Source organism: Lipotes vexillifer, unplaced genomic scaffold (genome assembly GCF_000442215.2).
Source record: "Lipotes vexillifer unplaced genomic scaffold, Lipotes_vexillifer_v1.1 scaffold159, whole genome shotgun sequence".
Taxonomy (NCBI): Eukaryota; Metazoa; Chordata; class Mammalia; order Artiodactyla; family Lipotidae; genus Lipotes; species Lipotes vexillifer.
The window spans coordinates 3,858,652-3,870,440 of record NW_006770589.1 but is presented as its reverse complement, the minus strand read 5'-3'; the positions used below and the strand labels follow the sequence as shown (position 1 = coordinate 3,870,440).

Genomic DNA, 11,789 nt, shown 5'->3' with positions numbered 1-11,789 from the left:
GGCGAGCTCCGTGCGCGCTCTCCGCGCCAGGCGACTCCAGCTCCTCGCCAAAACTTCTAGGCTGTAGCTCTGCCTGCGCGCCCACGCTCCGGGCTTCCGGACAGGCGCGACGGCACCCAGGGGAGAAAGAGACAGCCCTCTTCAGTGTGCGAAAGCAGTTATAACTACGTCGCGGCCTCCCACTAGCCACCAACCCGCGCCCTCGGGAAGGCGTCAGGGAGGGTCCCGCCTCAGCGGCCACCTCAGCGCACGTGAAGCTCTCGGGCGGAGCCAAAGCGAAGAGGCGGGAGTTTGCGGACGCGAACCCTGGCCTGGGAAGAAAAGCGACCCCTGGGCGCACGCGCACAGCGAGGGGACTGGGAGGAGCGTGTCTCCCAGAGGGCCTGCAGAGGAAAGGAGAGCGCGTGGCGCCGCGGGGCGCGCGCACGCGCCGTAGTCTCGCCCCGCCCGCGCGCGCGCGGCCGGCGCACCGTGTTTTCTTCAGACCCGCCCCCCTCTTCTACTTCAACTAGAGGCGAAGGACGAGAGCAGGGAAGTGTGGGGCGAGGTGGGCGGGGCGTCGCACGCGCGCGCGGCCTGCAAAAGGAGGGAGGAGGAGGGAGGGAGAGATCCAAGGCAACGTTACCGCGTTAACACCCAGTCGGGAGCCGGCATGACCCCGCCCCTATCCTCACGCTATTGGCTGGGAGGCCCCACATGGGCGGGGCCGACCGTGGGGTTGGGGAGGGCAGGGGGCGGGGAGGAGAGGAAGGCGCTGGCGGGCAGTGATGGCGGCGGGTGATGGGGACGTGAATTTAGGCACCCTGGGGAGTGGCAGCGAAAGCAGCAGCGACGGTAGCAGCGAGAGCTCGAGCGGCGCGGGAGCGGCAGCAGAAGGGGGCGGCTGGTCGGCTGCTGCGCTGGCCCTTCTGACGCGGGGCGGGGAGATGCTGCTGAACGTGGCGCTGGTGGCGCTGGTGCTGCTGGGGGCCTACCGGCTGTGGGTGCGTTGGGGGCGGCGGGGGCTGGGGGCTGGGGCCGGGGCGGGCGAGGAGAGCCCCGCTGCCTCTCTGCCTCGTATGAAGAAGCGGGACTTCAGCTTGGAGCAGCTGCGCCAGTACGACGGGTCACGCACCCCGCGCATCCTGCTTGCGGTCAATGGGAAAGTCTTCGACGTGACCAAAGGCAGCAAGTTCTACGGCCCCGGTGAGGAGTTGGACGGGGAGGGGGAGGACCCCCTGCAGCTCAAGCGCGACCGTCTTATGATGGGGAGGCCCCTGGGCAAAGGGTTAGCTTGCCATCCTTCTCGACATCTGGATCCCCGCGCCTTGTCTCCCGCACCTGAGACGGCGCGCCCCCCACACGCCTCGGCCGCGGGCCCCTCCGGCGTTTACCCCCCCGAAGTCGGGGTCCCATTGTCGCCCCAGGAGCCAGCTCTCATCTTTCATTTTTCTCCTATCCCATTTCTCCTCGCAGCCTTTTCTTGTGCTGAATTTTTCAAAATTCTTTTAGTTGTCGGCAGTCACGCTGGCCCTCAGCCTTTCCTGAGCTTTCTGATTCCTGGGATCGTTGGGAGCGGGAGAGAAGAAAGATTTCTAAAGTAGGGACCTAAAGTTTTAGGCCCTGTAATTCATAGCTTTTCTTTCTTGACTCTGTGTGTGTGTGTGTGTGTGTGTGTGTGTGTGTGTGTGCGCGCCTATGTGTGCACGCGCCACTGAGCTTCCTTTTCCCTCTACTACTCCCCATAAGGCCACATTTAGGTACACGGAGTTCCAAGTCCCAGCCCTCTGTAAAGTCCTGTCATATAAGCAACACCTCGACTCTTTTTTTTTTTTTTTAAACGGGCTTTGGTACGAAGATGCTTTCCAAGATTAACAATATATGTGGGATGAGGCAAACCTGAATGCAGATCCTAATAAATACTGGCAAGGGTCTTCGCCCAGAGTTTTGGGGGTGGAGCTCATATACCCAGCAGGCGTGCCTGTCCGGTTTCTCTCTTTTATCTTTTTTTTTTTTTTTTTTTTAGTAGGAAGGCAAGTATTCAACTACACGTTGATTATGATTTACTGTGTTTTCACTGAGGAGCAAAAACTTAAAACAGCTATAAATTCATACCCCCATACATATAAATTCATGCACCAGTTCTGCAAGTTAAAGATTTTTAAAACTGCTTTCAGAGAACTGTGTGTGTGGGGTGTTTGGTTTAGAAACCCTTCTTTTACAATGTAGTTATAGCATACATTTCAGATTATGTTAATAAACTTCAGTTCAGACTCATGGAACCTGTTGGCATACCATAAAACTGAGCAACATTGTACATGCTGGTTGTGTAGTTATTCTGAGCTTTAAAAAAGTGACTACAATAAAAGTAAATAAAATTAGAGACCTAGAGTGACCTGTTATTCGAAAGAGTACATCCAGGTCTTAAAGTCAAGGGGGTTGGCAAGTCTAAAAACAAGTTGGTTTCCTCTTTAATCTGTTAGTCCATGAGATTTATTGACACTTGCAAATATATACTTACGATTTCTGTGTTTAGTGGCTGGAAGGTATTTTAGAAGTGCTTTGGTTAGTTGTTAATTAGAGGTAAGAAATTAGAGATTCTACGTGTTGAACTATTTATTTTTTAGTGGCTTGTATTTTTTGTATATATTTATAGTACATTCAATCCAACCAAGTCACAGATAGCTTATTAAGTACTTGCTTCTCATATAAAAATGAAAACCAGATGTCTGCCTACTCATATCAGCTGAAATAGTTAATACTTTTTTTGTTTACTTATGAGCATGGGGGATAAGACAATAGAGCCAAAGTACAATATTTAAACGGACAGACCAAATTAAATAGTTTTTTTTTTTTTTAGTCAAGGATTTACACAGTATGTGTGTTCAATGATTAGAAATTGTGTACAGGTTTAGATTTTTAATACAGAGCTTAACCAAACTAAAAACTCTGCCTTTGTACCCCTATCTAAACTGACAGTGAAGCAACCAAAGTATTAGTACAAAGAAGCATATCGGTCCTCACACATTATGCCTTGCCACTATCTGAAAATAGCTAGGAGAAACAGCCTTAGACACAGTTTGGCAGGATCCAGTGGCAAATGTTCTGCAACAGAAATTTTAAAATTGAGTCATAGTTATAATGTAGATAGCCTTTGTGTGGCTTGAGCCAGTGAGGGGGTTCCTCTAAGAACAGAGGACTCAGCTTTAGGTTAGCTTCCACTGATTTCCGGGTCCTAATGAACAGGTTAAGAGTGATATTCAGTTATTTCATTCTAAGTAGTTATCAATTAACAACCTAATAGAAATAGTTGGAATATTTTATTGTTGAAAGGAACCTTAAAGGTAGCCAGACCATCTTAGGGGCTTAGAATACATTTCACATTAAGAGAAGATAAAACACTTCCCAAAAGTCTTGAAGCCAAATTTCTGGCTATGAAACAGACATAAGTTCGGTTTTGGTTTTAATTTTTTATTTTCGTCCTCAAATCAATTAAGCAGTTTTGTAGCACAGTAATTCAGAAGTAAAAATCCTTACCTGAGACTCTTAGTAGCTGAAAGAATGAGCTAAGGGAGCTAGAAAACCTAGTTTCTGTGCCTAACCAATATGTACTCCTATTTCTTAGTAATGGTTTTAGAGTTAGATTGTTTTGTGAGGCTTTTTCTGTGTTGAAGATATTTTTCTTTTTAGCCATACATTTTTAAAGTTTGTGTTCTTAAAAAATTAAATATTGGCAGTTTAATTTAGTGGAGTAAACACATATTGGCAAACAGTTGGCATTAACTACATTTGTCAATATTAAATTTAGTAACAGTTCAGGCAGTTGGCCAGCATGTGAGGAAAGTGGTCATGTAAGAAACAATGAATGTGGGAGGAGGAAAGGAACCAGATTTGTTAAGCAGCTACTACATCAAATCCATTAATTTGTCATTTCCACAGTGCTTCAATGAGATTAGTGAGTATTCTGTCTTTCAGATAGGGAGCCTGAGGTTTAGGAATTTGAGGTAAATTGGCTTGGGTCACACAGACATGGTATTCAAATCCAGACATATTTGACCACAAAGCCTATCTATTCTATTTCAGGTATACTGCATTCTGGGATAAACTTAAAGAGAATCTCACTGCTGTTATTTTTATACCCTCTCCTAGTTCCATAAGGATTTAAAGCCTCAAAGAAACACACTTCATGGCTTTATGTTGTGCTGTTTGATATGGTAGCCACAAGCCACGTGTAGCTTTTTAAATTTAAATTAATTAAAATTAAATATAATTAAAAATTGAGTTCCTCAGTCACACTAGCCATATTTCAAGTGCTCAGTACCCACATGGCTACCGTACTGTACAGTGCACTTTATAGAGCATTTCCGTCTTCCCATTGAGTTCTGTTCAACAGCATTGATTCTAGAGGTCAGGGTAGAAGGAGTAGGAAACTCCATTTGGGGCTTATTATCTCATTTAATTTTCAGACAGCTGTAGGAAATAAGTAATGTTCCCATTTTACAAACGTGGAAACTGAAACTCAGATTTTGCCCCAAGTCACATATCTAGTAAGTAGCCAAGCTAGAAATCAAACCCAGTCAAACAGGCTTCATAGGCTATCCCCTCCCACTGTATCACAGCATAATATAATTTCACGTTTCCATAGTCATAATAGATGAGGAAGACTGCAACAGATAGTATAATTTTAAATAATTTGATGTAATATTACTGCAGTGGAATTAAAAGTGTTTTTTATTCTTTAGAATGGCAAGAAATTATACAATTGACCTTTCTAATAGTTTATCTGCATTTCTGATATTTAGATATATAGCTTCCCCCATTATTCCATGTATTCTTTGACATATACCAAAGCTGTATTTTCTCCAACATACCATTTAAATCCACTGGAAAGGAAAGAAGTATATACGAAGTACCCCATGAGATGCCTAATATTTAGGAGGTGGGGGAAAGGAGCACATTTACCTTTCATGTGTCTTTCCTCCTTTTTTAACTTTATGTTCAATATGTGAATTTTATTTGTAGTTTGAAGAATTGCAGCTGAAGCAACAGTTTAGGCATATAGACAAACCTATTCCTTCATCAATGTCCTACTGACACTACCCAGCTCTCATCCTAGCTTCTTGCTTTGAAGCCAACTGGGTCTGTGTTAGGTCTAATGCCCATACACATTCATTACCTACTATTCATTAGCTGCCAATCAGATAAAGGGATCAGCTAAGTCTTCTGATGAATTTTGATACTCTGCTCAAATTTATACTAGTAATTTCTACAGTACCTTCTTGTTTGGCTCTTCTGAGTTCAACATCATTCCAGTGTTTTTAATCTAAGAGGGAATTGTATTTGTATTAAATACTAACACAAAGTATAATAGGACAGCTTAAAGCATGTATAAGACCAGAAGATGTTATTCAGGTTGGAGGAAAGGAGTACATTTAGTAACATCTGGAGTTAGCCATTCAAGTTCTTTTATAATAGTTCTTTCAACAGTGTAACATAGATCACTCCTCCCCCACGTACTTGTGACAGACATCACTAAATAACTGCTGTACTCTTAGAGCCAGCATCTTGTCTCAAGATCTTTAATATAGGATTTCATCTCCACTTTTAAACTCTAAGAAGGAATTGCCTGGATTTCATTACATTGTTGGCTAGATAAGATGTTTTGAGAAATGAGAGTTCTCTGAGTCTTCAAAACATTTGCCTCCCTACCCTCATGGAGTTTATGGTCTGTTGAGGAAGACAGATGATAAACAAGCATTCAATACATGATTATAATCTGTAATTAAATATGATGTGAAAGAAATTAATAGGATATGTAATAGAGGTTAACAAAGGACTTTATTTAGATCAGATGGTTAAGAAAGGTACCTTATTTATATTGGTTTGTCAAGAAAGTGGGGATTGATACCTAAGCAAAAACCTGAAGGAGCCAGCCTTACAAAGATTGGGTATATCAATGTTTTGAAGCTATCTAAGCACTAGATCTAGAACTGATAGTGTGTTAATCGGCAGAGGAAGAAACATCCTTATCACCCTTACTGATTTTCAGATTTGACTTGAGGCTTCATTTGATTAGTGTTACCTCAGTGCTGCTGCTTCCATCCTTTTACTTTTAACCAATCTGTGTTTTTTTCCCTTATAAATAACATAGCTGGATTTTTTCATTAAATTTAATATCAATACTGTCTTTTAACAACTTAATCAGTTTATTTTTTTATTCCACGTTTTCTCCCTTACTGATTTTTTAAAAATTTATTTTATTGAAGTATAGTTGATTTACAGTATTGTATTAATTTGTACTATACAGCAAAGTGTCTCAGTTATACATACATATACATTCTTTTTTATATTCTTTTCCACTGTGGTTTATCACAGGGTATTGAATGTAGTTCCCTGTGCTATACAGTAGGACCTTGTTTATCCATTGTCTATATACTAGTTTGCATCTGCTCACCCCAAACTCCCAATCCATCCTTCCCCCACTCCACCCACCCCTTGGCAGCCACAAGTCTGTTCTCTATGTCTGTGTGTCTGTTTCTGTTTCACATCCCCCTACTGATTTGGATGCATTCTATTGCTATTCTTTTGGTGATAAGATTCTTTTCCTTAAGTTTTTGCTATAGAATATAAGAATGTTAACCAAACATTTTTGTATGAATTAGAAAGAACTGTCTATTTAAGACACTTCACTGCCATTTGACAGAATATTTCTTAATATTAAATATACAAAACTACCATGTATACAAATGTTAATGGTGTCCCCTGGAGTTATATGGTACACAGCCATATATTGTGGCCCTGGTTAGAAAGCATTAACTCTAATCCCTCCCACATTCCATTTTCTATGTTATTACTATTAGACTTCTAGTTTTACTGCAGTTTTTAAAACTCTACCCCCAAATTGGTTAAATTATTAAATTTTTTTTTAATAGTCGATCTTCATTTAAATTTACCAACATAGTTACCATTTTCTTTATTCACTGTCATTTCTTGCATCTCATTCTTTTGTTCCGGGTTCAGTTTTCATTTTAGTGAGGTACGTCCTATAGCTTTTTTCATTGATAGAAAAAAATTCTGTGTCTATCTGCCCTCACTCAGGAATAATAGTATAGATGTAGGATATAAAATTGTGGGTTAACTGTTTAACTCATATCTTCAATAATGGTGTTTTGGTTTTTTGTTTTCTGTTTTTTTTTTATTTTTGGCTGCGTTGGGTCTTAGTTGCAGCACGCAGGATCTTTCGTTGTGGCGTGTGGGCTCCAGAGCGCAGGCTCAGTTGCTGCAGTGCACGGGGCTCTGTAGTTGTGTTGCACAGGCTCCAGAGCACGTGGGCCCTGTAGTTTGCAGCACACAGTCTTTATAGTTGAGGTGCGCAGGCTCAGTAGTGCAGCATGCGGGCTCATTTGCCCCACGGCATGTGGGATCTTAATTCCCCAACCAGGGATCGAACCAGGGTCGCCTGCATTGGAATGTGGATTCTTAACCACTGGACCACCAGGGAAGTCCCCTTAATTTCTTAATAATTTTAAGTAAACATACTATATCTCTTTAATCTGCTTCTGTTATCTTATTCTTGGGATACCATTTCTCATATCTGTTCTGTGTGCTCACTCCTCCATGGTAGTTTGTTTCTTCATGTAGTTATAACTTTTATTACAAAATTCAGCAATTACTGTCTTTTTGTTTCTTGAATATTTTCTGTGATGTTCCATGAGCCTTGGGTTGTGGAAGTCTCGCTGTGGAGTGGTTTGGGGTATGCCTCAAAATAGGGCCTAATGGAAGTTTCTGAAAAAAAAAAATTTTTGTTAGGTAATACGTGCTCAAGATAGAAAAATTTTAAAGGGTATATAGTAAAAGATAGTCTCCTTCCCACAACCCAGCCACCATGTTCCCCTCCTTAGAAGTGAGGAACCAGTCTGAGTATCTAAGTCTTGTTCCAGAGCTGTTCTCTGCAAGTAAAAGCATGTGGGTATGTACACCCCTCTCATGCACTAATTGTAGCATACTATACAAACCTTTAACAATATTTTAATATATTGAGAGCCTTTCATATCAGTTTAAAGAGAACCATTTAATTCTTTTGAATGTGTGCATAAGTTCTATTATATGAATATATCATAATAGTCCACTTTTTTTCTTTTTTTTTTTTTTTTTTGCGGTACACGGGCCTCTCACTGCTGTGGCCTCTCCCGCTGCAGAGCACAGGCTCCGGACGCGCAGGCTCAGCAGCCATGGCTCACGGGCCCAGCCGCTGTGCGGCATGTAGGATCCTCCTGGACCAGGGCACAAACCCGTGTCCCCTGCATCGGCAGGCGGACTCTGAACCACTGCGCCACCAGGGAAGCCCAGTAGTCCACTTTTAATGAACATTTGTTTCCAATCTCTTGTTAATACATGGTACTGCTTTAAATATTCATGTATCATTTTAAACGTGAGTAAAATCATAATTATCTATCAAATAAATTCCTAGACGTAAAATTACTGAGTCTTAGGGTATGGACATTTTTAATTTGGGTACTTATTTCTGAATTGCCCTCCAGACACATTGGACCAATTTACACTCACATGAAAATGCCTGTTTCTCACCCTTTTGCCAAAAATGTGATATTAAACTTTTTGGTCTTAGTCAATCTGAGAAGTTAAAATAGTATTTCAATATTATTTTAATTTACATTTCTCAGTGAGGTTGGACATCCTCAAAAATTTGAGTCATTTATGTTTCCTTTCCTACAAATTATCTATTCATATATTTTTTGCCACATTTTTTCGATCATGACTATTTTATTGCTGCTGGGTTTTGTATCATACTTAAAGCTTTTTTGCACTTAAAGATTATTTTTTAAAATCTGTAGTTTCTTAATACTTTTATGGTTTTAGTTTGTTACTTCCACTTGGAATTTATTTTGTTTTAAGAAGTGCAGTAAGCATCCAACTTTTGTTTTTGTTTTATTACAGAGGGCTGTTCAGTTATCCCAACATCATTTATAGAATAATTTCTTTTTCCCAATATTTGCTGTATTACCATTACTGTTTGTTAAATTCCAACAGATATTTAAATCCATGCTATTGTATTTTTTTCACCTTAGAGTTCTCATTCTACCTGGGCTAGGTGAACTCAGGCCCCACTCCCACAAACGGCACAGGCCTGGGGTTTTAATTTTTCAGAGTCTTCCCTGCCCCCAGCCCAGCCTTGAGCCCTGGGGCCAGGGCCACTAGCTCAACCCACAGTATTGCTGAGAGCCTCCTAGTTTGAATTTTAGAAGCAAGGTTGAGTTTTCAGTTCCTCTTAGAATTACAGTAGTCAAGAGATTATCTGGTTTGGCCTCCAATTTTAGGCATGTAAAATTTGCCCAATGTCAAATGTAGGGTGCGGCCTCAAACCCAGGTATCTTAACTTCTTAAGAGGCATTCTTTCAGTTTTACCATGCTACCTTCTCTCTAAAAGTCCTGGGAGTTCCTAGAACTAAGTATAAAAAAATAATATCTATTAGTTGGATTTCATTTAGTCACTTTTACATATAGTTTCATTTGTTCCTAGGCACATTATAACCTTATTTGGAATAAATTACTCAATACCAAGTATTATTAGATTTTTTTTTAACTTACTTTAATAATCACAGAAGACTATTGTCAGAACATGCCAGAAAACTGGGCTTTTTATAAACTTCAATGAATTAAAGTTTGTCTCTGAGAGCTGTGGTTTTTATACCATGGAAATAACTAAAACATTCTGGAATTTTCTCTTCATAAATACTAATGTAGATACATAATCACCTTAATAGTCACAAAATTATGTGTTACATATTTTAGATATTTTATTTACTTCCTCCTGGAATTTTTTGCTCATTAAATTATTCTTTAAAACATTGTTTTACAGTGACCATATGTTGTTGCCTTCAAAAATATGTCACCCCATTGTCACTTGATTGTATTAAAGTAAGCAGTTTCAGGATACAATAACTAGTAGATTTACTGATTTTTGAACTTTAAAAATCTGTATCATAAGTGGTATTAACTCTTAAAACTGTTAATGAAATCTGAATTCTAACTAGTATAATGTCATTTCAGTGTATTTAACAATACCGTGGAAATAAGATTTATCATTAAAATGATGTCCTAGGATATTTGTTATATATGTACATTTAAGAGAATCTGTCTTGGCTAAATAATTGAGTGCATTTTTTGTAGCAAGAATTTTCTTGAAACTGTAAATCTAGTTTTGTATCAGCACTATATTTTAGTCTTTGATAAAGCAAGAGTATAATTCGCTTAGTTATTACTGAAATATTAATATCTAAATGAGCCTTAATCAAAACAATCTGATTAATTTATATAAGCTAGAGCTGTGTGTGTGTGTGTAAATTATACCATACTGAAGACCTAATACCATTTAAAATTTGCTTTCCTTGGGTAGCTCTCTGCTATTATAGTATTATGGATAGCCAACAGTAGTTATCAAAGTATTAGAATCAGTAACATTTAGGTCTGTTATGTAAGAAGGTAGTGGAAAGGGGAGGTATTACTGACTTCTTAGATATGGTTCTGATTGTGTTAGGGATGCAGAGAAATATACTTTAACTGGACCTCAAATCATCCTTCTTCTAAGCAACTCATCCTTTTCCAACTCTAGTTATGAATCTTTATATTACGTTCTTTATGGTCTTACAGGAAAAAGTAAAGAAAACTTTTCAAAAAAACCTTTTCAGAAGTTAAATGCTTCTTGAGGGAAATTGGAAACATGTGGAGAGGACAGCAATACAAAGAGTGGGAAAATATGTTAATCACTGAATCATTCTTTTCAAGAGTTAACAAAACATCATTTTGTCCAGAATTAGGCTTGGATTATTAACTGTTGACTCAAGTTCACTCTAAGTTAGCCAAACCAAAAAAAGATCATTCCCTCTTAGGGAAGTTGGCAGACAATTTTACTAAAGAATACACTGTTATACGTTAATACACTCAAAGATGGAGGGTTTTATGACTCCTATTTTTTACAGTGATCATCTTTTCTTCTCTCCTGTTTACCATTTGGATATGTTTTAAGGTTGATACTGTGAAGTATCCTGAAGTAGATTGACTTTTGTAGGCCAGGGAGGTAAATATTATAACACAATGCTAAGAAAAGCTGTTGATTTCTAAAAAAAAAAAAAAGCTTTTTTTGTTAATGCTCTTCCATTTTGATTTAACAGGTATTCTAAAATAGCCATTTCCCTGAAATTTTGTGATTAGTGAAATGCTTCAGTTTTCAGGATTGTCACTCCATCTTTGGGTTTGTGGGTCCTCTGTGTGTTTTCTCAAGATGTGCTGTGTTTGGGGTAGTCAGAAAAGTGGAAATATTACTTCCCAGTTCTGTCAGCAATTTTAGGCAAGGCACTGAATGCCTGTTTCTATTTGTCTGCCAAATAGGGAGGGCAAAAACTGTCCCTTCCACTTTGCAATACTGTAAGAGAGGAAAGTGAAATTGCTAGCAAATTCTCCAAAAAGTTGAAATTCTCATTTTACATTTGTAGTTTTTTATAGCCTTGATCAATTTTATTTTTTCTTTTGTGTGTTTGACTAATCACTGTTTTAAGTTTGTAAGCATTGGTCCAGTTAGCATTAAGAGGCTATATATTGGGCTTTCCTGGTGGCGCAGTGGTTGAGAGTCCACCTGCCAATGCAGGGGACACGGGTTCGTGCCCCGGTCCGGGAGGATCCCACATGCTGCGGAGCGGCTGGGCCCGTGAGCCATGGCCGCTGAGCCTGCGTGTCCGGAGCCTGTGCTCTGCAACGGGAGAGGCCACAACAGTGAGAGGCCTGCGTACCACCAA

General features: G+C 40.0%; 1 protein-coding gene across 1 annotated transcript in view; it reads left to right on the top strand.

Moving 5' to 3' along the window:
* The first annotated feature begins 720 nt into the window (after nt 1–720).
* PGRMC2 (progesterone receptor membrane component 2) overlaps nt 721–11,789 on the top strand; it is a 16,002-nt gene continuing 4,933 nt past the window's right edge. Inside the window, exon 1 of the mRNA XM_007446261.1 lies at nt 721–1,185. Coding sequence (XP_007446323.1) covers nt 768–1,185 — 418 coding nt within the window. The 5' untranslated portion in view covers nt 721–767. The remainder of the gene's footprint in view (nt 1,186–11,789) is intronic.